Source organism: Hypanus sabinus (assembly GCF_030144855.1).
Source record: "Hypanus sabinus isolate sHypSab1 chromosome X2 unlocalized genomic scaffold, sHypSab1.hap1 SUPER_X2_unloc_5, whole genome shotgun sequence".
Classification (NCBI taxonomy): Eukaryota; Metazoa; Chordata; class Chondrichthyes; order Myliobatiformes; family Dasyatidae; genus Hypanus; species Hypanus sabinus.
In genome coordinates, this window is record NW_026779005.1 from 1,011,173 (window position 1) to 1,037,086 (window position 25,914).

The following is a 25,914-nucleotide window of genomic DNA, read 5'->3' on the forward strand; positions in this document are numbered from 1 at the left end:
CCTGTTGTCTGGAGTTGTCTCCCAGACCCGTCCCTTCCTGCTGGGAGACGGGAGCTGCCCCGCAGCGGCTGCCGGTGGATCTCCGGAGCTCTCACCGCTCCCCTGTGCAATCCGAACGGCTGAAAACCAAGGGAGAAGCAGGCGCAAAGGTAAGCTCGTGCTTCAGAAAATAACAAACAGGAGCATGTCTGGCCATTCGGCCCGTTGCGCCTGTTCCACCCTTTCCTCAGAATAGTCCTATTTAAATCTTTTTATTGATTTTGAACAAACATAAATGAAACATGAATACAAAGAGCTTGAGAGTAAATAATTGATACAAATAGATGATTAAAAACCTCCCATCTCATAGTGGTTGCAAGAAATGGTGAAAATAACCCCCCCCCCAATGAAAAAAACCTAGCCAACATGGGCCATTGCATTATATCAATTATACACAGTAGCGTCAATAACTCCGCACCTCCATCCAAATAATTAAGGACAATAAAAGTCAGGTTCAGGAAAAGTCAGTTTAGCTCATATGAAAATGTTGAATAAATGGTCTTCAAGTTTCTTCATATTTAACTGAAGGGTCAAAGACAACACTTCTAATTTTTTTCATCTCGAACAAGAAATAGTTTGAGAAAACCACTGAAATGTAGTTGGAGGATTAATTTCTTTCCAATTCAATAGGATAGATCTTCTAGCCATTAATTTAACAAATGCAATCATCCGCCGGGTTGGGCGGGGGGGATAAATGACTATTATCCACCATTGGTAAACCGAAAATTGCAGTAATAGGATGAAGTTGCAATCTGATATTCAGAACTGTTGATATAATACCAAAAATATCTTTCCAATAATTTTGCAAACAGGGGCAAGACCAGAACATTGGGGCAATGAAGCGACTTCAGAATGACATCAGTCACTGTTCAACTGAAATTGTTCAACCTGCTCAGTCGAGGAAAAAACACCAGAGACACGAAATTACCTCTGAAGTGGTATTTATTAGAGAGGAGTTCGCAGCCACACGCACTTGGGGCGTAAGGTAGCCAGCTCCCAATCTGTCAGGTCACAGAGGTCATATTTATACCCCAAAATGGGGCACTACATTCTTAAATATGGTTACCGAATCAAATTCATCGATTGATTGGCTAAGCACACAAAATACTCGGGAGTAAGTATAGACACAAGCAAAATACTTGGAATAATTATGGACGCAAGCAAAACACTTGACATAGTTATATAGCTCAGATACTTTGCCAGACACATTGTCTTGCAGTGACAATGTTCCCCTTTCTTTGTGGTTGCCATTTCCGTTTGGTACACTAATTTAGTTACACGTTCCCTGTCCTCCTACGCTTCCTTCAGTACATACCGGCTCCAGTCCTCTATGCATATTTTACTACACTTACCCCTCGTTCCCCCCTGCACGTAGCCCTTACCCTCTCCACATTCTCATCACAGGTTGGATTAACATGAGAATAAAATCGAGCGAGTTTATCCTCTCACATGTGACCCCTATGAACAACCTGAAATTGTATTAAGCATGTTTAGCACAAAGAGAGGAAGAATTGACTATTTTTAAAATTTTCTCCCACTGCTCTGTGGGTATAAGACAGTGAAGTTCTTTTTCGCATTCCTTCTTAATTTTTTCTGATACTCCTGGCTGTATTTTCATGATATTACTATAAGTGATGGCTACCTAACCCTTCTGGCAAGGATTCAGAGCCAGAATTTTTTTATGTAATGTCCATTCGACATAATTTCGGAAAAGACTGTAACATTCAAGAAATTTCTAACTTGCAAGTATCTAAAAAATGAGTTTTAGGCTGGATAGCTGTTCAAAGGACATAAAACTGTTATCTAAAAATAGATCACAAAAACATGTTATACCTTTTGTTTTCCATAACACAAAGGCTTGGCTCATAAAAGAGGGCATGACAAAAAAGTTAGATATAATAGGGGTTGATAAGATAAACTTATTCAAGCTGAAGAATTTACGAAATTCAAACCATGTTCTTAATGTATGTTTAACTATAGGATTAGTTATTTGTTTATTCAGTTTAGATAAAGCAAAAGCAGGCAAAGATCCTAAAATAGAAAACAATGAGAAGTCTTGTACAGATTTACACTCCAAATTTACCCATTGTTGGCAAGGTACTATGACCGATTCTTGTGTCCATAATATTAACTATCTGATGTTAACTGCCCAGTGGTAAAATCTTGGGTTTGGCAAAGCCAAACCACCTCCCTTCTTAGGCTTCTGTAAATATTTCTTACTTAATCTAGGATTTTTATTCTACTACACATACGAGGATATTTTGGAATCAATAATATCAAAGAAAAATTTAGGAATAAAAATTGGTAATGCTTGAAATAAATATAAAAATTTGGGTAATACTATTATCTTGATAGTATTAATTCGACCAACCAATGACAGAGATAATGGGGACCACCTGGTAACGAGTTGCTTGATTTGTTCAATTAAAGGTAAAAAATTAACTTTAAATAAACCCTTATGTTTCTTGGTAATTTTAATACCCAAATAAATACAATGATCTGTGACAACTTTAAATGGTATGTGTTTATAGATTGAAACTTGCATATTTAATGGAAATAATTCACTCTTATTAAAATTCAGTTTGTAGCCAGCAAAGCTACTAAACTGAGCAAGGAAGGATAAAATAGCAGGAATAGATCTCTCTGGGTCAGATATGTCTAGTAACAAATCATCAGCATAAAATGATAACATGTCCCTTCCCTACAGGTAATTCCAAAAATGTTAGGTGATTCACGAATGGCAATGGCTAAAGGTTCCAAAGCAATATCAAATAATAGAGGACTTAAAGGGCTGCCTTGCCTCATACCATGTGACAAATGAAGAAAAGGAGATCTTTGGTTATTGGTGAGAACCGAAGTAAAAGGTTTATAATACATTAATTTAATCCACGATATAAATTTCAAGCTAATATTAAAATTCTGCAATGTATTTAATAAATATGGCCATTCAACTCTCTCGAATGCTTTTTCTGGTATTTTTGATGAAGAAGTATAAATTATATTAATTAATTTTCTAATGTTGAAAATGAATAACTTTTTTAAATAAAACCAGTCTGATACTCAGAGATAATTTGAGATAATATATTTTCTAAACTAATGGCCAGAATTTTGGTAAAAATCTTAGAATCCGTATTCAGCAAGGATATTGGCTGATAGGATGCACATTCAGTGGGGTCTTTATCTTTTTTTAAGAATTGGAGAAATGGAGGCATCATTAAAAAGATTGTGGTAATTTACCTACAATTAACACATCTTTAAAAATTTTACAAAGCCACGGAGCAAGTATAGAAGAAAAGGAGTTAAAAATTCAGCAGTATAACCGTCCGGACCAGGGGCTTTACCTGAATTCATTGAAAAATAGCCTCTTTTATTTTGGTTTCCGTAATAAGTGAGTCTAGAAATACACAATCTTCTGCTGTTCATTTTGGGATATTCAATTTTCTTAAAAAATCATCCATTATGGAAGAATCCTCAACAAATTCTGATTGAAATAAAAAATTATAAAAATCATGAAAGGCTTTATTTATCTCTTTATGATCAATCGTCAAAGTGCCATGTTGTTTATGAATGTTAATGATTTGTCGTTTAACCGAAGCAGTTTTCAATTGATTAGCCAATAATTTGCCAGATTTATCTCTATTTACATAAAACATGGATTTTGGATTTAATTACCTGATTTTCATTCGAGAAGGATAATGACAAACTGTGCTCCATTTGAAGTTCAATCCTCTTTTTATGAATTTCTTTACTGGTGGTCACTGAATAAAGAGATGGGTTTCAATCAGTAATTAATCCTTGTGTCGCCATATGAAGCTTTGACCCATCGTGAATCGGAGAGATCAGAAGCTTGAGAGGACGTAATTCACTCAGGTTCGCCAATGGTGGTTCAGGGCAGGTTATTTTTGAGCTTTCAGTTGTGGCCACTCCACAGTCCGGATGGATTATCAAGAAAACCTTCATTAGCAGGAGCAAGTGGAGCGGTCATTGTTGGAGTGGACAGAGATGGAGCAGAGACTTTGAGGCTTTAATTCTTTGAGGTTTCAGTGGGGAGAGCAGTCAGTCGGAGAAGGCAAAATCATGATGGCGGTAGAATTTTTTTTGCCCCTTCTTTACATTTTCTCAGTTGGAACAGTGGAGATGACAGGCGGGATGGTGGAAAGCTGCTTTGCAGGATGTGGGAAGACAGGGGGCCCTCCTGAGTCCCTGATAACTACACCTGTGAGTAGGGCATCCAGCTTCAGCTCCGAACAATCCACATTAAGGAGTTGGAGCTAGAACTGGATGAACTCCAGATCATTCAGGAGGCTGAAGGGGTGGTAGGTAGGACATTTGAGAGGTAGTTGCACTTAGGCTTTGGGTTCTCGTCATGTCCATTGTGCCTCGCCCAGTACAGGAGTACCTTGTCCTACCCGGTGCTGAAATTCCCTCGTTCTGTGCTGAGGTTCCCTTGTCCCGTTCAGGAGTCTCTTGTTCCATCCTGTGCCTCTCCTCGTCCTGTAGCCTCGTCTTGCCCTCACCTTGGTCTGGAATCCGACCTCGAGTCAAAACCAAGATTCTGGGTCCTTGTGCAGTCTCTGTCTCGGAGTCCAAGTCCAGGCTTCTAGTTCCCAGTTCCATGTTCTGGTTCCGCTGTCCTGGTCAAGTACTAGCCCAGGCCCAGAATCCTTGTCCCGGGCCAGTGTCATGTCCAGTGTCCTTTCTTCCCCATTTTCCTTGCTTCCTTCTCATGCCTAGTTCTGTTCCTGGTAGTTCGGTGTCTGTGTCTTGATTTTGGGACCTCTCCCAATGCTCCTCTTATGACACCGAATGGTGGGATGACCTGGCAAAGGAAAGTCACAGCAACAGGGTCTCTGGCACTTAGTCTGGCTCTGAGACTAAGAGGGGAAGGGAGGAGACGAGTTGAGCTGTGGTCAGAGGTGATTCAGCAGCTCAGGGACCTGACTGGATGTTCTGTGGGTGAGAATGAGATTCCAGGATGATATGTTGCCTCCTGTGTGCTCAGGTCTGTGACATCTCAGGTCGAGTGCTCAGCATTCCTCAGGAGGGTGGACAGTGAAGGTCGTGGTCCATGTGGGTAACAATGATATGGGCTGGTAGAGTAACAAGGTTCTGCAAAGGGAGTTCAGGGAGTGAGGTGCTAATTTAAAGGGCAGCTCCTCCAGGCCTGTGATCTCAGGACTGTCATCTGTGCCAATTGCCAGTATTAGGAAGATTATACAGTTTAACACGTGGCTAAGGAGTTGGTGCAGAAGATTTTTGGATCATTTGATCTGGTGAGGATTGCTGTGTACGGAGGAGTGCGACTGGGCATGCAGGTCTCTATCTCTCTCACACACAAACACATGCAGTGGAGTGAGAAGGGGAAGGGGAATGAGGAGGATGGAGTTAGGGCTCCTTCACAAAGTCCCAGACTCACCCAACCCTCCCCTCTGGAATTGGTCCCATTCCCTTCCCCAGGCTGGGGGTGAGCATTGAGTTGCCTTGTCAAGAAGACAAGGAATTGTTCGATAGCACCTGGTTAACACACTTTGATAATAAATTTACGCTGAAGTTTTATTGTTTGTAAAACACTGCTCTGTGTCACTGCCCCACTGCTCTGTGTCAGTGTCTGAGTCTGTCCCATCTGTCTGAGCTTGACACGTCTCACTCTAAAGTTTCCTCCTCTTGTCCCTGTCCCAGTGTCATTTATCTTCCTTCTCAACCCCGTTCCCCGCCTTCTGCCCATGACCTTTGACACCTTTGCTGATCAGCCTCTGTTTTAAATAAACCCGATGACTTGGCCTCCGAGCCGTCCGTGGCAATGAACTCCACAGGTCCCTCACCTCTCCAAATGCATGCTGTCTGGGATTAGACATTCTGACGCAGAAGGTTAAAAATGGCAGCTGTCTACTCTCTCCATCCCTCTTGTAATCTGATCAAGCTCTTTCCGGTCACACTGAGCCTCCTCCACTCCAGGGAAAACAGCCCAAGTTTGTCCGAACTCTTCTTACACAGTAGCTCAGACAACATCCCGGTGAACCTCTTCGTTGCTGCCCTGAACACCAGCGGCGTAACGGGCTTTGAGTAGTACCGGGTGGGTTGTTGATCAATAAAGGTGTCGGAGCTGACGTGGGGAAAGCAGCAGTATGGAGTTTAGAGGGAAATTCCAATGGTGGAGAAGACTCGATGGACGGAATGAGTATTTCAGTTCCTACGCCGAGCGGTACAGAGGTGGGATGGCGAAGCGATGCGGAGGAAGCTGCGGGTGCAGGTAAGAGTGAGTGTCCAGGTAGGAGATGGTGTTCAGCAGCTTTTCACTGCTTCTTCCAACCAACAACAATTAACTCCGAGTGGATCGATCATAACTGCTTTTATATTTACTTGCAGAAGGGACGATGAGCAATGCACAAGAGCTGGTAATAGCTTTGTCCAAAAAAATACACAGACAGTACGGTCATTCCTTCAGACACAAGTTCAAGGACAGGGTGCACTCTGTTGTTTGTGGAATTAGTGTGTTTGGCATTAAACATCTGCAAAAAGTTGCACGAAGATTATTAGCAAAGCACTCTGACACAATACAGGTTCCAGCTCGTTACAGTCAAAAATACCATTTTGGTACTGAAGTACATTTCCACAGAGGTGGAGTAGCATTCCTACACCCCTTGCCAACTGTGAAAACTATTCCAACCCAGATACCACTCCCCATTTCTGTTAACATCTCCGATCTTTGCAGCCCCCACCATCTGTGAAAACCGTTCTAACCATGCACTCATCACCATTATGTAAACCCACCTGAACCCTACACAACTCGACATCCCCGTAAAACCCTCCGCCATCCACCCTGGTGCATTCAGGTGACAGCTGACCCGAGAAAGACACCGACCGTGGCAGGTGGCAGAGCTCACAAAACACATTCACACTGGCTGATTCAGTAAACCTATCGATTTGCATGGTAATCTTCACTAAACCTCTTCCTACCTTCCCATCTTTACTTCTCCCCTCCACTTTCTGCTTTCCACAATGATTCCATTCGTCTCTTCCCACTAATCTCCCTCCTGGAACATATCCTTGCAAGCGAGGGAAGTTCTACACGCTCCCATTTTCTTTCCCTCTCAGCTCCATTCGTCCTTCCAGGTGAGGCAACACTTCACCTGCGAGTCTGTCAGGTTGATCTACTCTACCTGATGCTGCTGGTTCAGCCTCCGCTACGTCCGTGAGGCCCAATGTAGATCGGGAGTCCACTTTGTCAAGTACCTTTGCTCTGTCCACAACAAACGGAATTTCCCGGTCACAAACAGGCGAAACTCTGCAGACGCTGGAAATCCAAGCAACACAGGAGAAATTTTTTCAACCATTTCAAGTTCCCTTGCCACGATCATCTTACTATCACTGTGGATGATCATTTTCATTCATGTACACCTCCCCCTCCCACCAGGAAAGTCACAGAGCTCTCCGTTTCCTTCTGGACACCAGACCCAACGAGTTCCCCTCCACCACCACTCTCCTGCTCTTTGTTTCACTTGTATTATTTGTTTGAGCTGAGCTCTACTCTCACTTCTTTCTGTCACCTTGCAGTGAACTGGTGCTGGTCACGGGTGTGAATGATTTGGAAGGGAATGCAGATCGAACAATTAGTGAGATTGTGGATGGCACCAGAACTGGTGTGTGGGGAAGTGAGGGTTGTCTGAGGTTACAGTGGGATGGAGACCAGCTGGGGAGGTGGGCACAGGAGAGCAGCGGAACATGACTGTTACTCAAGTACAGGTCTTCAGGAGGTCAAAAAGACCATCATTCAGATGGAGAGACAGCTTCCCTTGGGGCTCTGTATTCACCAGACAAGACCGGTGCTATGGTTCAGCTCATCAGGTTGGAGGGAACCAGGAATATCAGGTGTTGCTCCTCCCTCCTGAGCATCAGCTCATCAATTAGGGGAACAATTCGTGGGGCAGCTTTGCACCATCCGTCCCGAGCAGAACCTCCCAGTGCCAAACATTTCAATACTGATTCCCATCCCTGTTCTGACATGTTGATCGATGGCCTCCTCTTGTGCCGGGATGAATTCCCCCGTCAGGGTGGAGGTGCAACATCTTATATTCGGTCTGAGAACTCCAACCTGATGCGTGAATATTGATCTCACCTTCTGATAGACCAAACCCACCACCACCCCTGTCTTCCTCTATTCCACACTCTTACTTCTCACCTGCCTATTACATCCGCCGGCCCCCTCCTCTCTCCCCTCATGTGCACTCTCCTCACCGACCAGATTATTTCTTCTCCAACCCTTGACCATTCCCACCCACCTGCCACCTTCCAGCAAGCCTCTTTCCCCTCCCCATATTTTTATTCTGGCTTCTTCTGGGTACATCCTGCACCCAGGGCATGTCCTTTTCTTACTGTTCCTGTCAGGTAGGAGGTACAGGAGCCTGAAGTCACTCACTAGGCGATTCAGCAACAGCTTCTTCCCTTCTGCCATCCGATTCCTGAATGGACGTTGTACCCTTGGACAATACCTCACTTTTTTAACATAATGTATTTCTGTTTTTGCATGTTTTTAAAATCTATTCAATACAAGAATATTGTAATTGGTTTATTTATTTATTACTATTATTTTTATTTCATTTATTATTACTACATTAACAAAAGGAACTTTACTCCTCATGTATGAGAGTACATACATGTATTTACTTCTCATGTATGAGAAGGATGTAAGAAATAAAGTGAATTCATTCATCCGGATCGTGGGGCCGAGAGAGAGGGAAAGGACCCGGACTGTCCCGGGATGCGGATCCATGGTGTGTCGGCATCTCACAGTAATTGCCCTCAGTCGCGGGAAATCTCCGCCCGTAGCGCCGCTCCGACATGCTGCCAGGTCATGGTACCGAGCGCAGGCGTGATTTTCGGGAAGGTTTCGACCCTTACACTTGCCTATGTGATCTCCTGGTCACGGTGAATCCTGGAGCGAACACGAGAGAGTCTGTGACTGTTGGAAATTCAAAGCCACTCGCTCAAAACGCAGAAGGAACTCAGCAGCTCAGGCAGCATCTATGCAAAAGAATAAACTGCCAGCGGTTCGGGACGAGTCCCTTCTTCAGCACTGAGAAGGACGGGGGAAATGCCAGAATCAAATGGTGTGCAGTATAATCAGAGGGGAAAGGGATTATCTAGAATGTGATAGTTGAAGCCAGGCGGGTGGGAAAGGTCAAGGGCTGGAGAAGAAAAATCTGATAGCAGCGGAGAGTGACCATAGAACATAGTAATCCACAGCTCATTGCAGGCACTTCTGCCCACAATGTTGTGCCGACCATGTATCCTAATTCAGAATTTCCCTACCGTATAGTCCTCTATTTTTAAGCTTCGTGTCCGGTACCTATATGAGAGTCTTTTAACAGACCCTATTGTATCCGCCTCTACCACCTTCACTGGAAATGCGTCCCATGCTCCCTTCTGTGTGTAAAACGTACCTCTGACTTCTCCCCTTGTACCTATTTCCAAGCACTTTAAAATGATGCCCCCTCATGTTAGCCAGTTCAACACTGGGAAAAAGCCTCTGGCTATCCACACTATCAAACCCCTCATCATCTTATACACCTCTGTCAAGTCACCTCTCGTCCGCCGTCGCTCCAAGAAGGAAGGGCCAAGTTCACTCAGTCTACTCTCATTAGGCATGCTCTCCAATGCAGGCAAGATCTTTGCTACGGTGCTCTGCCCTCTCTCTATAGTATCCACATCCTTCCTGCAGTGAGGTGTCCAGAAATGAACAGAGTGCTCCAAGTGGTGTGGAACTAAGGTTTCATATACCTGGAACATTGCCTCATGGCTCTGGAATTCAATCCCACAGTTGATGAAGTCCAGCACACTATACACCTTTCTAACAACACGGTCAAACTGCGGAGCAGCTTTGAGCACCTATTGGACACAGATCCTCGACACTGCCAAGGGTTTCACCATTAATATTTGGTTGGAAAAAATTTGAAGAGAGAATTTGCTAACTTGCAGTCCTCTGGTACTTCTCAAGTCCTGGTTGATAATGCAAAGATCATCGCCGGAGGCTCTGCAATTTTCTCCCTCTCTTCCCACAGTAGCTTGGGGTATATCTCACCTGGCCCCAGCGACTTGTCTAATTTATATCTTTCCAGTGCTCCAGCACGTCCTCCTTCTTAATGTCTATATGCTCAAGCATTTCAATCCGCTGTAAGTCATCCCCACAATTGTGAAGGTCCCCTTCCCTGGTGAATACTGAAGCAAACTATTCATTCAGTTCCAACGCTACCTGATCTAACTCGGGTATCGCATCCTTTTGGTCCTGTGATCACATTGCTCATCCTCTTGCTCTTCACAAACTTGGAGAATGCCTTCGTGTTTTCCTTAATCCTGCTCACCAAGGGTTTCTCATGGCCCCTTCTGGCTCTAATTCACACTTACACTCCTTCCAGGTAACCTTGTAATTCTCTAGAAATCCATCTGTACTCAGATTATAGGAGCTTCCATAAGCTTTTCTGTTCTTCTTAACTGAATTTTCTACATCCTTTGTACACTGTGGTTCTTCTACCCCACCGTGTGCTCCCTGCCTCAATGGAACATACCTGTGCAGAACGGCATGCCAGTGTTCCCTGAACATTTGCGACATTTCTGCCGTGCATTTCCCTGAAAACACCTGCCCACAATGATTTGCAGGCAGTGATCCTGTGAAATTCATTGTCATGGCCGGCTCGGAGGCCAAGTCATCGGTTTGTCACGTACCCCGTGACCGGATTACCGAACCAGCGGAAATGAAAAACACTTTGGAGTCTGGTATTACTGTAGCTAATAGTGTTTATTAGTAAACTAAGCAATACAGTACTATAAAATGCAAATATGTGAAACAGGTTAGCAATGATATGTACAGAAGTGTGGAAATAGGAATCAAAACCTAGCTCTTTCAAAGTCTAGATGTAAATGGTTAGTTTTACGATGGTGAAGAGTTCAGTTCAGTTCAGGTGGAGGGAGGAGGGGGGAGAGAGACACACACACGTTACCATCGAACTGTCCGTTGGCTTCCTGTCCTGTTGTAGTCATCGACCATGACCATGTACGACCGTTCATCAGTGGTGGACCTGTCACGCAGGCAAGGGTGGACACACAAGCAAGCCCCCACCGGTCGCACCTTTCACACACTGTGAGCCCCTGATCGATCCTACAAACCCCCACCTTCACATGGGTGCACAACGCTCTTTCAGTGTCCCGTGGTGTGTCTGCCTGTGTCTCAGCAGAGCTGCTTTTTATCATCACTTGCTAGACACCAGCTGGAATCTGGAGACTAGACTGGACAGGGCCCCGGAACCTGGGTCTTGACTTGGGCTCGGACTCCGGATCCAGACGAGGACTGGACGTGGCAAGGTAATAGGACTGGGAAACTCCTCGGAGCCTTGAACATGGAGTGGAAACCTCCTCGGAGACTTTGACCCGGACTGGACTTGACTCGAAGCCTGAGACTTGGACACGGAACGACAAACAACGACAGTCCACTCGAGTAGCGGCAAACAGTCTTCCTACTGAGCATTGGACTCGAGCACAGGAACACAGAACACAGAGCCAGGACCCCTCCTTGGGGACAGGACGTAGGGCCAGGGCTTTACATAGAGGACCCCTCCTTGGGGACAGGACGTAGGGCCGGGGCTTTACATAGAGTCAGGACCCCTCCTTGGTGACAGGACGTAGGGCCGGGGCTTTACATAGAGGACCCCTCCTTGGGGACAGGACGTAGGGCCGGGGATCTACACAGAGTCAGGACCCCTCCTTGGGGACAGGACGTAGGGCCGGGGCTTTACATAGAGGACCCCTCCTTGGGGACAGGACGTAGGGCCGGGGATTTACACAGAGTCAGGACCCCTCCTTGGGGACAGGAAGTAGGGCCGGGGCTTTACATAGAGTCAGGACCCCTCCTTGGGGACAGGACGTAGGGCCGGGGATTTACACAGAGTCAGGACCCCTCCTTGGGGACAGGACGTAGGGCCGGGGCTTTACATAGTGTCAGGACCCCTCCTTGGGGACAGGACATAGGGCCGGGGCTTTACATAGTGTCAGGACCCCTCCTTGGGGACAGGACGTAGGGTCGGGGCTTTACTCAGAGTCAGGACCCCTCCTTGGGGACAGGACGTAGGGCCGGGGCTTTACACAGAGTCAGGACCCCTCCTTGGGGACAGGACGTAGGGCCGGGGCTTTACAGAGAGTCAGGATCCCTCCTTGGGGACAGGACGTAGGGCCGGTACTCATACACGGACACTAAACACGGGGACACAAAGAGACAGTTCCAAGCTCATCGATAAACAGTTCCTTCTGTTGGCATGACAAGGCTCCAGTCTCACTCTAGCGGTTAAACTTGATGGTGATTCAGGCGATGACACAGGCGAGGTTGCAGGCAAGGCTTCAGGCGTGGGTTGCTGAAAGATGGGGAAGGGATGGAAGGGAAGGGAAGGGAACAGTCCAGGGAAGGGTAATGGCAAAGCCGGCCTGTCTTACCCAACGGAGGCGAGGACAGGGAGGGACAGAATCAACCGCAGGGCAATGGCAAAGACGGCCTGACCTACCCCACAGTGGCAAGGACAGGATACTGACAAGACCAACCCTCACCTACACTCGAACCCAGGGCCACTGATATTCCAGCCCCTATTTGAGAATCAGGTGCCTGTGATTCAGCCCAAATGAAACAATGGACAGCCCGAAGACCCGAAGCCTAGAGTCCACGGACCGGACCATGACAAGCTAAATGGTAGGAGGCAAAGACTGGGAATAAAGGGAGCCAACTCTGGTTGGCTGCCAGTCACTAGTGGTGTTCCTCAGGGCTCTGTGTTCGGACTGGTGATTTTTGTAATATTCCAATAGTTTGGAAGACAGAATTGCTGGCTTTGTTACAAGGTTTGCAGATGATATGAAGACATGAGGAGGGGCAGGTAGTTTTCGGTAGAGAGGGTGCAGAAGGACTGAGATAGATTTAGAGAATGGGAAAAAAAAAACAGCAGATGGGATACAGTGCCGGGAAGTGTATGTTCATGCATTTTGGTAGAAGAAATGAAAGTGTTAACTTCTTCGAAATGGACAGAAAATACCGAACAACTGAGGTGCAAAGGGTCACGGGGAGTCCATGTTCAGGATTCCCTGAAGGTTAATTTGCAGGTCGAGTCTGTGGTGTGGAAGGCAAACGCAACGTCAGCATTCATTTCGAGAGATCTACAATATATCAGCGAGGATGTAATTTGGGAATTTGGTCATCACTGGTGAGGCCTCACTCGGAGGACAGGTCTGGGCCCCTGATCTTGGAAAGGACGTGCCGAAACTGGAGAAGGTTCAGAGTATGTTCACGAAAACAGATTCCAGGATTGAATGGATTGTCATATGAAGAGCGTTCAATGGGCCTGAGCCTGGATCAGCAGAGGAATTAGGGCTGACCTCATGGAAACTTATCAAACTGTGGAAGGGCTTGATAGAGTGGATGTGGAAAGGATGTTTCCTGTGGTGGAAGAGTCTGCGACCAGGGAACAGAGCTTCAGAATAGAGGGGTGTCCTTTTAGAACGGAGATGACAGAGAACGGACAGAGAGTGGTGAATCTGGGGAATTCCGTGCCACAGGCAGCTGTAGAGGCCAATTCTTTATGTACATTTAGGGCAGAGGTGGACAGAACCTTGATTGATCCGGGCATGAAGGGATACAGGGACAAGACAGGAGATTGGAGCAGAGAGCAAATTTGGATCAGCCATGATTAAATGACAGAACAAACTCAATGGGGTAAACAGCCCCCTTCTGGTCTTAAGTCTTATAGTCTGACGGTCTGTCCCCAGTGTGAACTCGCTGATGTAGCTTCAAGTCAGATGACTAAGTGAATCCCTTCCCACAATCTGAGAAAGTGAATGGTTTCTCCCCAGTATGAACTAACTGGTGTCTCTGTAGCTTGGATGACCGAGTGAATCCCTTCCCACATTCAGGGCAGGTGAATGGCCTCTCCCCAGTGTGGATTCGCTGGTGTGACAAAAGGGTGGATGAGTGAGCGAATGCCTTCCCACAATCTGAGCAGGTGAACGGCCTCTCCCCAGTGTGGATTCGCTGGTGTGACAAAAGGTTGGATGACTGAGTGAATCCCTTCCCACATTCAGAACAAGTGAATGGCCTCTCCCCAGTGTGAACCAGCTGGTGTCTCTGTAGGGTGGATGAGTGAGTGAATCCCTTCCCACACACAGAGCAGGTGAACGGCCTCTCCCCAATGTGAACTCGCAGATGTATTTTCAAATCCGATGACCCAGCAAACTCCTTTCCACAGTCTGAGCAGGTGAATGGCCTCTCCCCAGTGTGAACTCGCTGATGTATTTTCAAGCCAGATGATCGAGCGAACTCCTTTCCACAGTCTGAGCAGATGAACGGTTTCTCCCCAGTGTGAACTAACTGGTGCCTCAGTAGACGAAATGACAGAGTGAATCTTTTCCCACAGTCTGAGCAAATGAACGGTTTCTCCCCAGTGTGAAAGCACTGATGTGTGTTCAGTTGAGATGACCGAATGAATCGCTTCCTACAGTCCGAGCAGGTGAATGGCCTCTCCCCAGTGTGAACTCGCTGATGTACTTTCAAGTCAGATGACAGAGTGAATCTCTTCCCACATTCAGAGCAGCTGAACGGTTTCTCCCCGGTGTGAAATCGTTGATGGACGCTCAGCTGAGCTGCACGAGCGAACTCCTTCCCACAGTCTGAGCAGGTGAACGGTTTCTCCCCAGTGTGAACTCGCTGATGTTCCTTCAGTTGAGATGACCGTGTGAATCCTTTCTCACATACTGAGCAGGCAAACGGTTTCTCCCCAGTGTGAACCAGCCAGTGTGTCTGTAGTTTGGATGACTGAGTGAATCCCTTCCCACACTCAGAGCAAGTGAATGGCCTCTCCCCAGTGTGAACCAGCAAGTGTCTCCGTAGTTTGGATGAGTGCATGAAACCTTTCCCACATTCAGAGCAGGTGAACGGACTCACCCCAGAATGAACTTGCTGATGTACCTTCAGGTCAGATGACCGAGTGAATCCCTTCCCACATTCTGAGCAGCTGAACGGTTTCTCCCCAGTGTGAGTTTGCTGATGTTCCTGTAGTTGAGATGACCGAGTGAATGCCTTCCCACATTCTGAGCAGCTGAACGGTTTCTCCCCAGTGTGAACCAGCTGGTGTCTCAGTAGGTGAGATGACCGAGTGAATCGCTTCCCACAGTCTGAGCAGGTGAACGGTTTCTCCCCAGTGTGAACCAGCTGGTGTCTCAGTAGGTGAGATGACCGAGTGAATGCCTCTCCACATTCTGAGCAGGTGAACGGCCTCTCCCCAGTGTGAACTCGCCGATGTACCTTCAATTGAGATGATGAAGTGAACTCCTTCCCACATTCTGAGCAGGTGAACGGCCTCTCCCCAGTGTGAACTCGCCGATGTACCTTCAGTTGAGATAATGAAGTGAACTCCTTCCCACAGTCTGAGCAGGTGAGCGGCATCTTCTCAGTGTGAACTGGTGACGTTCGTTCATTTGAGATGACTAAATGAATCTGTTTCGACATTCAGAGGTGGGGAAAGGCCATGGCACCATGTGAATTTGCTGGTGTCTCTGTAGTGTGGTTGATTGTGTCAGTGCCTTCCTGCACTCTGAGAAACGTCTCCTCACTGGTGAATTTTTGGATATATCTTCAGCATCAATGACAGAATGAATTGCTTCCCGCTGTCAGAACAGGTGGAGCATCTCACTGTGGTGTGAACTTGCTGATGTATCTTCAGGCTGGTTGACTGAGTAGTTCCCCTCCCTCACACAGAGCAGGTGAATGGCCTCTCCCCACTGTGAACTCACTGGCGTGTCTGCGGGTAGGCTGTGAGTGAATCCCTTCCCACACTGAGAGAAGGAGAATGATATCTCACTGCGATCAATTATCTGGCAATTCAGACAGTCAAATGTTTGAATCCCTTGTACAATCAATGAGTTGAAGAACTGATCTCCAGTGAACAAATGCTGGTGTGTTCTCAGCACCCCGGTTCCTGTGGATAACACGGAGTTACAAAAGAAAATTTCCCTTCAGACACAGATACAACTCCAACTGGATCAACAACAATGCAAAATACATCAATGGGAGAAGGACAATATCCATCCGACCTTATCTCAAACACATTTACTGAGGTCGCCTTCACTGCTTCATTAGGCAGAGAAATCCACAGGTTCACCACCCTCAGGGAAAAGCAGTTCCTCCTCATCTCCGTCCCACATCCCCCAATCTTGAGGCAATGTCCTCTCGTACTAAGCCTCACCTACCAGTGGAAGCAACTTTCCTGCCTCTGGCTTATCTACCCCTTTCATAACTTTACATGTTTCTGTAAGATCTCCTCTGAATGTGAGCGCTGGAATCACAATTTTACCCAATTCAACTCAAGCTGGAGCAACACAACCTGAGATATACAGTGGGAAGCGAGGGAGGAGATTGCTGAGCCTCTGGCGATGACCTTTGTATTACCACTCAGGAAGGGAGATGTGCCAGAGGATTGGAAGACCTTGTCCCCTTGTTAGGGAATGGAGTAGAGGGAACCCAGGAATTATAGACCAGTGAGTGGAGAGTGCCCCAGTGGCCATCTCCCTCAGTAATTGTTACCTCACTTTGGATGCGGTTGAGGGGATGACCTGACAGAGGACGACCACGACGATCGGGTCTCTGGCACTGACCCTGGTTCCGTGGTGCAGAAGGGAAAGAGGAAGTTGAGGAATGCAGTAGTCATAGGATTCAATAGTGAGGGGAATGGACAGGAGGTTCTGCACGCCTGATAGAGATACGTGTGTGGTGTGTTGCCTCCCAGGTGCCAGGGTACGGGATCTCTCAGATCAGGTGCAAGGTGTTCTGAAGGGAGCGGGTGACCAGCCAGAAGTCTTGGTACACATTGGTATATATGACACAGTTAGACAAAGAGAGGAGGGCGTGAGGAGAGAATTCAGGGAGTTCGGTAGGAAGCTGAAAGGCAGGACATCTAGGGTAGTAACCTTGGGATTGCTGCCTGTGCCACGTGCTGGTGAGAGCAATACTAGCATGATTAGGTATATTAATGTGTGGCTGAGGGACTGGTGTAGGGGGCAGGGCTTTAGATTCCTGGATCATTGGGATCTCCTCTGGGGGAGGTATGACCTGTACAAAAAGGACGGGTTACACCTGAACCCAAAGGGGTCCAATATCCTAGCCAGCACATTTAATAGAGCTGTTAGGGAGGGTTTAAACTGATTTGGCGTGGGGATGGGAATCAGAGTGATGGGGCTGAGGAAACGGGAAACAGAAATAAATCGAAGATAGTGTGCAACAGGGCAACAGAGATGTGGGGCAGTGAAAATAGAAAGCAACAAATCCTGGGCTGAGAGAGTTATTTGAATGTTCAGAGCATGAGGATTAAAATGGACGATCTTGAAATTCAGCTGCAAATTGGCAAATTGGTCAATCTCTGAAACTTGGATAAAAGGTGGCTGCCGATGGGAGTTGAATGTCCAAGAATACACGGTGTATCAGAATGATAGGTGACTGGGCAGAGAGGGTGGTGTGGCTGTCTGGATAAAAAAATATTAAATCATTGGAAAGAGATGACATAGGATTGTAAGGTGTGACCGTCTAACCATATAACAATTACAGCATGGAAACAGGCCATCTTGGCACTTCTAGTCCATGCGAACGCTTACACTCACCTAGTCCGACTGGCCCGCACTCAGCCCATAACCCTCCATTCCTTTCCTGTCCATATACCTATCCAATTTTACCTTAAATGACAATACCGAACCTACCTCTACCACTTCTACTGGAAGCTCATTCCATACAGCTACCACTCTCTGAGTAAAGAATTTCCCTCCTTAAGCTTTTGCCCCCAACTCTCAAATCATGTCCACTTGTTTGAATCTCCCCTATTCACAATGGAAAAAGCCTATCCACGTCAACTCAATATATCCCCCTCATTATTTTAAATACCTCTATCAAATCCCCCCTCAACCTTCAATGCTCCAAAGAATAAAGACCTAACTTGTTCAGCCTTTCCCTATGACTTAGGTGCTGAAACCCAGGTAACACTCTAGTAAATCTTCTCTGTACGCTCTCTATTTTGTTGATATCGTTCCTATAAATCAGTGACCGGAACTGTACACAATACTCCAAATTCAGCCTTACGAATGCCATGTACAGTTTTACCATTACATCCCAACTCCTATACTCAATGCTCTGATTTATAAAGGCCAGCATAACAAAAGCTTTCTTCACCACCCTATCCACATGATGGGGTCATGAGTCTCTACGGGTTGAGTTACGAAATGGGGAGGGGAGTGGCAGTTGTATACAGATCTCCATACAGCAGTCGGGATGTGGATTACAAATTACAGCAGGAGATAGAAAAGGCCTGTCAGAAAGGCAATGATAACATTGATAATCATTGGCAATTTTAACATGAAAGTGAATTGGGAGGACCTCGAGAGAAAGAATTTGTAGAATATCTAAGGGATTGCTTTTTAGAACAGCTGGTTATTGAGCCCACGAGGGGATCGGCTATGCTGGACTGGGTGATCCCAATATGATCAAATTCACATTGAAATTTGAGAGGGAAAAAATAAAACCAATGTGTCAGCATTTCAGTGGAATAAAGGAAATTGCAATGGATGAGAGGGGAACTGGCTGAAGTCGACTGAAAAGGGACATTTGCAGGAAGGACAGCAGAGCAGAATGGGTGGATTTTCTGCAAATAATGAGGGAAATACAAGACAGATATATTCCAAATAAGAAGAGATGTTCAAAGGGAAGAAGGACACTACTGTGGCTGACAAGTGAAGTCAGAGCCAAAGTAAAAGCAAAAGAGAGGGCAAACAAGGAAGTTCGAGCTAGTGGGAAGACAGCTTCACCAGCTTTTTAAAACTTGCAAAAGAAAACTCAGAAGGTCATTCGGAAGGAAAAGATGAATTATGAGAGGAAGCTGGTGACTAATATCAAAGAAGATACTGAAAGCTTTTTTAAATATATATATATATATAAAGGGTAAAAAGAGTCGAGGGTAGATTTAGGACCAATACAATATATCGCTGGACTTATTGTAATGAGAGTTGCTGAGAAGTAAGAGGAACTGAATGCGTACCAGACATTCAAGGGTATCAGGGAAGTGAAGTTTGTGCACTGACAATTACGACTCAGAAGGTGCTCTGGAAGTTTAATGGTCTGAGGGTGGATAAATCTCCAGGACCTGATGCAACGCACCCTCCGGTTCTGAAGAAAATAGCTGGAAAGATTGAGGAGGCATAAACAATGATCTTTCAAGAATCGATAAATTCTGGCATTGTACCAGATGACTGGAAAATAGCAAAGGTTATTCCGCTATTTAAGAAGGGTCAGAGGCAACAGAAAGGGAACTATAGACCTGTTAGCATGACATCAATGGTTGGCGGGTGATGGAATTGATTGTTAGGGATGAGATTATGGAGTACCTGGAGGCGCATGACAAGATAGGCCAAAGCCAGCATGGTTTCTTGAAAGGAAAATCCTGCCTGACAAAACTACTGCAATTCTTTGAGGAAATTACAAGCAGGGTAGACAAAGGAGATGCAGTTGATGTGGTGTACTTGGATGTTCAGAAGGCCTTTGACAATGTGCTGCACATGAGGCTGCTTAGCAAGATAAAAGCCCATGGTATGACAGGGAAGTTATTAAAGTGGGTGGAGCATTGGCTGGTCGGCAGAAAACAGAGAGTGGGAATAATGGGATCCTATTCTGGCTGGCTTCCTGTTACCAGTGGAGTTCCACAGGGGTCAGAGTTGGGACCACTGCTTTTTACAATACATTTCAATGATTTTGACTATGATATGAAAGGATTTATGGCTAAATTTGCCGATGATAAAAAGATAGGTGGCGGAGCGGGCAGTGTTGAGGAAACAGAGAGCCTGCAAAGAGACATAGATAGTTTAGGGGAATAGCAAAGAAGTGGTAAATGTAATACAATGTTGGAAAGTGTGTGGTCATGCACTTTGGTAGAAGAAATAAATGGGCAGACTATGATTTAGATGGGGAGAGAATTCAAACTGCAGAAATGCAAATAGACTTAGATAGTTTAGGGGAATAGCAAAGAAGTGGTAAATGAAATGGTAAATGAAATACAATGTTGGAAAGTGTGTGGTGATGCAATTTGGTAGAAGAAATAAATGGGCAGCCTATGATTTCAATGGGGAGAAAATTCAAAATGCAGAAATACAAAGAGACTTGGGAATCCTTGTGCTAGATGCACTAAAGGTGAATCTCCAGGTTGAGCCGGTTGTGAATAAGGCAAAATTCTAGAGGTATAGAATATAAGAGCAGTGATGTGATGTTGTGGCTTTATAAGGCACTCGGGAGACCACACTTGGAGTATTGTGTACAGGATTGGGCTCCTCACTTTGGTGAATGTTCAGCGAAGATTCACGAGAATTATCCCAGGTATGAAATGGTTATTGCGATGAAATCTTAAGTTTTATTCATTATGGACTGTGCATTTAAGAATCATGCCTGTAAGAGAGAGAGAGAGAAGTACAGTGCAAGTAGAGGGAGAGGGAGGGAGGGGGGAGAGAGAGGGGGAAAGGGGAGAGAGAGGGAGAGCGGAGAGAGTGGGAAAGAACGAGAACGCTACATGATACACAGCTGTTGTTCAGTACACCAGCATTTAAACAAGCGTAACTGTCTCTTTCGTGGTAGCCGCAGATGCACAAAGGCTGGTGGCGTAATTGCCACTGAATTTTTAAGTGCCCACTAGGGTGGGGCTGAGGATCGATTAGAAGAATCGACCCATGACTATTAGTGCATTTGAGGGCAACCCTGTGGAATCTAACCCTTGTCTAACCCTTGCCTGGGTTGGTAGATTATCAGTTGAAGATGGCGCTCTTAAGCTGGTCACGTTTGGCTAACTTGGAAGATTTGGAGGACATCGAGGAGGATTGACAACATCTGTTTACTTGGATTACACATTTCTCTCTCTCTCTCTCACGTCAATCCCTTGGACCAAATTGAATTTCCTTACCACACCATCGTAAGACTGTATCATTTACTACCTAAGCTTGAAGAAGTTCGGGATTTTATACATTTACACCTATATATGCATAACAACATTAACTCTTGATTTACCTGGATTAAGTTACTAAATGATGTAGTTACTAATAAAATAGTTTTTTTTAACAGCAAAACCAGACTCCAGGCGTTCCATTGCTGCTGAGACTTTTGTGTTCGTAACAGTTACCCCATGAGGAATGTCCGGCAGCTCTTGAGCTGTATTCCCTGGAGTTCAGGAGAATGACGGAGTTCTCTTGGAAACATTCTCAACATTAAAAGGCCTGAACAGATTAGATATGGAAAAGTTATTTCCCATGGTAGGGGAGTCTAAGACAAGAGGGCACGACTTCAGGATTGAAGGACGACCTTTCAGAACTGAGATGCGGAGAAATTACTTTAGTCTGAGGGTTGTAAATCTGTGGAATTTGTTGCCACAAGTGACTGTGGATGCCTAGTCATTGGGTGTATTTAAGACAGAGATAGATAGTTTCTTGATTTGCCAGGGCATCGAAGGGTATTGAGTGAAAGCAGGGGAATGCGGATGACTGGAAGAATTGGATCAGCCCATGATTGAATGGCAGTGCAGTATTGATGGGCCAAATGGCCTACTTCTGCTCCTGTATCTTATGGTCTTATGAAGTCTTGCTTCAGTGGTGGGCAAGTGGTTGGAGAAGATCCTGGGAGGCAGGACTTCAAACATTTGGAGAGACACAATCCGATCAGGGATAGTCAGCATGGCTTTGTTAAGGGCAGGTCATGCCTTACGAACCGGATTGAATTCTTTGAAGATGCAACAAAGCACAGTGATGAAGGTAGAGCATTGGATGTATTGTACGAGGCTTTCAGTAAGACTTTTGATAGGGTTCCTCAAGCAAAGCTCATTGAGAAATTAATGAGGCAAGGATCCAAGGTGACCTTGCTTTGTGGATCCAGAATTGGCTTGCCCACAGAAGGCAAAGGGTGGATGTAGATGCTGTATGAAGGACGGTGACCAGTGCTGTTCAGCAGGGATCTTTTCCGGGACCCCTCCTCTTTGTAACTTTTACAAATGTCCTTGATGAGGAAGTAGTGTATAAGATGATGAGAGGCATGTCCAAAGCTATTTCCCAGGTCAGAAATGGTTGCCACAAGAGGACACAGGTCTAAGGTGCTGGGGAGTAGGTACAGAGGAGATGTCAGTCGTAGGTCTTTTACTCAGAGAGTGGTGAGTGGGTGGAATGGGCTGCTGACAACGGTGGTGAAGGTAGATATGATAGTGTCTTTTAAGAGACTTTTGGATAGGTACATGGAGCTTAGTAAAATAGAGGGCTAAGTGGGCCGAAAGGCCTGTATTGTGCTGTAGGTTTCCTATGTTTCTAGAAGGGTGGGTTTGTAAGTTTGTCGATGACACAAATGTTGGGGTTGTTGCGGATAGTCTGGAGGTTACAGCCGGACATCAATAGGATGCAGAACTGGGCTGAGAAGTGACAGATGGGAGTTCAACCCAGGGGTTCCTCTCACTAGGTCAAATTTGAAGACAGAATACAACTTTAATGTTAGGACTTTTGGCAGGGTGGAGGATCAGTGAGATCTTGGGGTCCGTGTCAATCGTGCACACAAAGCTGCTGGGCAGGTTGACAGTGTTGTTAAGAAGGCCTTCATCAACAATGGGACCGAGTTCAAATGCCAGAGGTAACTTTACAGATATAAGGCCTTAGTTAGACCTCACTTTTGGTATTGTGTTCAGTTCTGGTTCCCTCAATACAGGACACTATAGACAGAGTGCAGAGGAGATTTATAAGGATGTTGCATGGATTGGAGAACATGCCTCATAAGAATAGGTTGAGTGACTTAGGAGCGACGGAAGATGAGAGTTTACCTGATAGAGGCGAATAAGATGATGAGGGGCATTGATCGTGTGGATAGCAAGAGGCTTTTTCCCAAGATTGAAGTGGCTGACATGGAGGGGGGGGGCATAGTTTTATGGTGCTTGGAAGTAGGTACAAGGGTGATGTCAGAGGTATGTTTTCCACACAAAGGGTGGGTACAATAAGACCGTTTCAGAGACTTTTAGATAGGTACATGGAGCTTAGAAAAATAGAGGGCTATGTGGTAGGGAAATGCTAGGCAGTTTTTCAAATAGGTTACACATACGGTGCAACAATGTGGGCCGAAGGGCCTGTAATTACACTGTGGATTTCTGTCTCTATATGAACTCCTCATCTTCTAACAAGGCACGGATCAGTTATCCTGGCTGACCATTAAATTCTCTGTATTCCTGTCTGTACGAGGATGTTTCTGCGTTCAATCAACCTATGACTTGGCTCAATTTGTTTCTGTCCTTTGGGATTATTTCAAGTTCTGGCCATGCTCCACAACACTACAAAGAGCAATTGTCTCAACATCTAGAATCCCGGAGATTTTCTATTTACTCGGATCCCCATACCCAGCTGATTGACAGTGATGAATCCATTAATGTCAATGTCAGCAATCCTGAAATGGGAGGGCAACAGTTATTCTCATTGGAGTGTGGCAGTTTTGTGATGTGAAAGCCACAAGTCACTTTTCCTGGAGGACAAAGGAGTTATTTACCCAGCGGAAACTAAACCTGACGGAAGGATTTTTTTTGCCATAAAGCACTAATTGACAATTTAATTGATTGGAAGGTAGACTTTTCATCCAAGATTAACTCGGAACTATAATCCAGCTGGACCCCGGCAGTGTTTGAGAGAGACATTCGCTCTCATTTCCTCCGACTGTACCGGGACAACGCTGGCAGAGTGACGCATGGTTGCCTCTTTACCCAGAAGGCCGCAGGAACGAGAAACCTGTCTGTCAGCCACCGAACAATCTAGCGATGCGCATGCGCCGCAGAGATGGCGGCGGCTCCAGCGTTCATCAGCTGAAAGCTCCCCGGGGCCCGGGTACGGATCGTGGGGCTGAGAAAGAGGGACCGGACCGGGGCTGTCCTGGGATGCAGGACCGGTGCGGCAGGAGCTCACAGTAAGAGCCCTTCAATCGCGTTTCAGACACCGGATATCAACTCCCCTCCGGAGACCCTCCTACCTGCGGCCGGTCCTTGTGAGTCTCTCGTCTGCTGAGCGCATGCGCGATAGTTCGGACCGCCTCAGACCTCTGCGCATGCGCATATGTTCAAACAGGAGAAAATCTGCAGATGTGGAAATCCAAAGCTGAAGGAAATTCAGAGGGGCCGGCAAGAACTTTGGAGAGGAGAGAACAGTCAGCGTTTCAGACCGAGACCCTTCTTCAGGACTGGAAAGGAAGGGAGGGAGTAAGAATCTGGGGGGAGGTGAGGTGATAGGGTAAACAGGGAGACGGGGAGAAGTGAAAAGCTGAGAGGTTGATTGGTGAGAGTGATAAAGGGGTGGAGAATTATTATTATTAAATACTATTAATCCCGAGTGGGGAAATCTTTCGTTACAGCAGCGACATTTAAAAACATACTTAGCACTGTGCAGACTTTACTAAAAATAAAGATTAACTATATATACAATAATTATATATTAAATAATAACGCAGAGACTATCGAACTACGATGTGTGTTCTCCTGTTGCAGCAAATGAACGGTTGTATTCTGATCACATTTGGTGGGAAAGAGTTTCTGTAACAATCCTTGTGACAGCGGAGCTGAGTGAGTCCGTTCGAAATGGGAGGGGGGCTCCGCTGCCTACTCAGTCGGTCATGGAGAGGATGTGACAGACTGACAATAACGGATAACAGTTTGTTGAGCGACCTCCTCTCCATCACTGATTCAAAAGGCTCCGGGTTGTTGCCAAGGATGGACCCAGCCCTTCTGATGAATTTATTTTGCATCACCAGCACCGACGCTGCTCCCCCAACACGAAGCAGCAAAGAAGACTGCAGTCTCCACAACAGACTGGAAAAAGACCTGCAACATCCCGCCTCACACATTTCCGGATCTCGGCTTCCTTAGAAAATAGAGTCCGCGCATCCCCTTCCTGTGAACAGCCTTGGTGTTGGTTTATCAGTCACGTCTACTGCCGAGGAGAACCCCGAGTATTTGTACTCCTCTACCACCGCGACGTCTTCTCCCAGAGGGTATACAGGACTCGTCACTGTCCTCTTCCTCCTAAAATCAATCAACATCGCCCCGGTTTTGGCCACATTCAGGAGCAGGTGATTCCTCCACACCATTCCAGAAACCTGCCCACCAGTCGTCTGGTTTTCGTTACAGTTGCACCAACCAAGAATAATGTAGAAATATAGCAAAATAAAACCAGAAGTAATGAAATAATACTAAGAAAATTATGCCAAGTGGAAATAAGTCCAGGACCAGCCTATTGGCTCAGGGTGTCTGACACTCCGATGGAGGAGTTGTAAAGTTTGATGGCTACAAGCATGAATGACTTCCCGTCCATCTCGGTGGAATGAGTCTCTGGCTGAATGTACTCCTGTGCCTAACCAGTACATTATGGAGTGGATGGGAGATATTGTCCAAGATGGCATGCAACTTGGACAGCATCCTCTTTTCAGACACCACCGTCAGAGAGTCCAGTTCCACCCCCACAACATCACCAGCCTTACGAATGAGTTTGCTGATTCTGTTGGTGTCTGATACACTCAGCCTGCTGCCCCAGCACACAACAGCAAACATAATAGCACTGGCCACCACAGACTCGTAGACATCTTCAGCATCGTCCGGCAGATGTTAAAGGACCTCAGTCTCCTCAGGAAATAGCGACAGCTCTGACCCTTCTTGTAGACAGCCTCAGTGTTCTTTAACCAGTCCAGTTTATTGTCAATTCGTATCCCCAGGTACTTGTAATCCTCCACCATGTCCATACTGACCCTTTTGATGGAAACAGGGGTCACGGGTATCTTTT

The 25,914-nt window shown here is 46.0% G+C and overlaps 1 protein-coding gene across 1 annotated transcript; it reads right to left on the reverse strand.

Annotated features, from left to right (window-relative positions):
• Window positions 1-10,812: 10,812 nt before the first annotated feature.
• On the reverse strand, window positions 10,813-24,148 carry LOC132385904 (zinc finger protein 420-like). The gene is made up of 2 exons (XM_059958143.1): window positions 24,116-24,148; window positions 10,813-16,037 (listed from the first exon to the last, which is right to left on the reverse strand). Exon 2 carries the CDS (start codon window positions 15,566-15,568, stop codon window positions 13,868-13,870), a length of 1,701 nt encoding a protein of 566 aa, XP_059814126.1. The 5' UTR covers window positions 15,569-16,037; window positions 24,116-24,148; the 3' UTR covers window positions 10,813-13,867.
• Window positions 24,149-25,914: the final 1,766 nt, after the last annotated feature.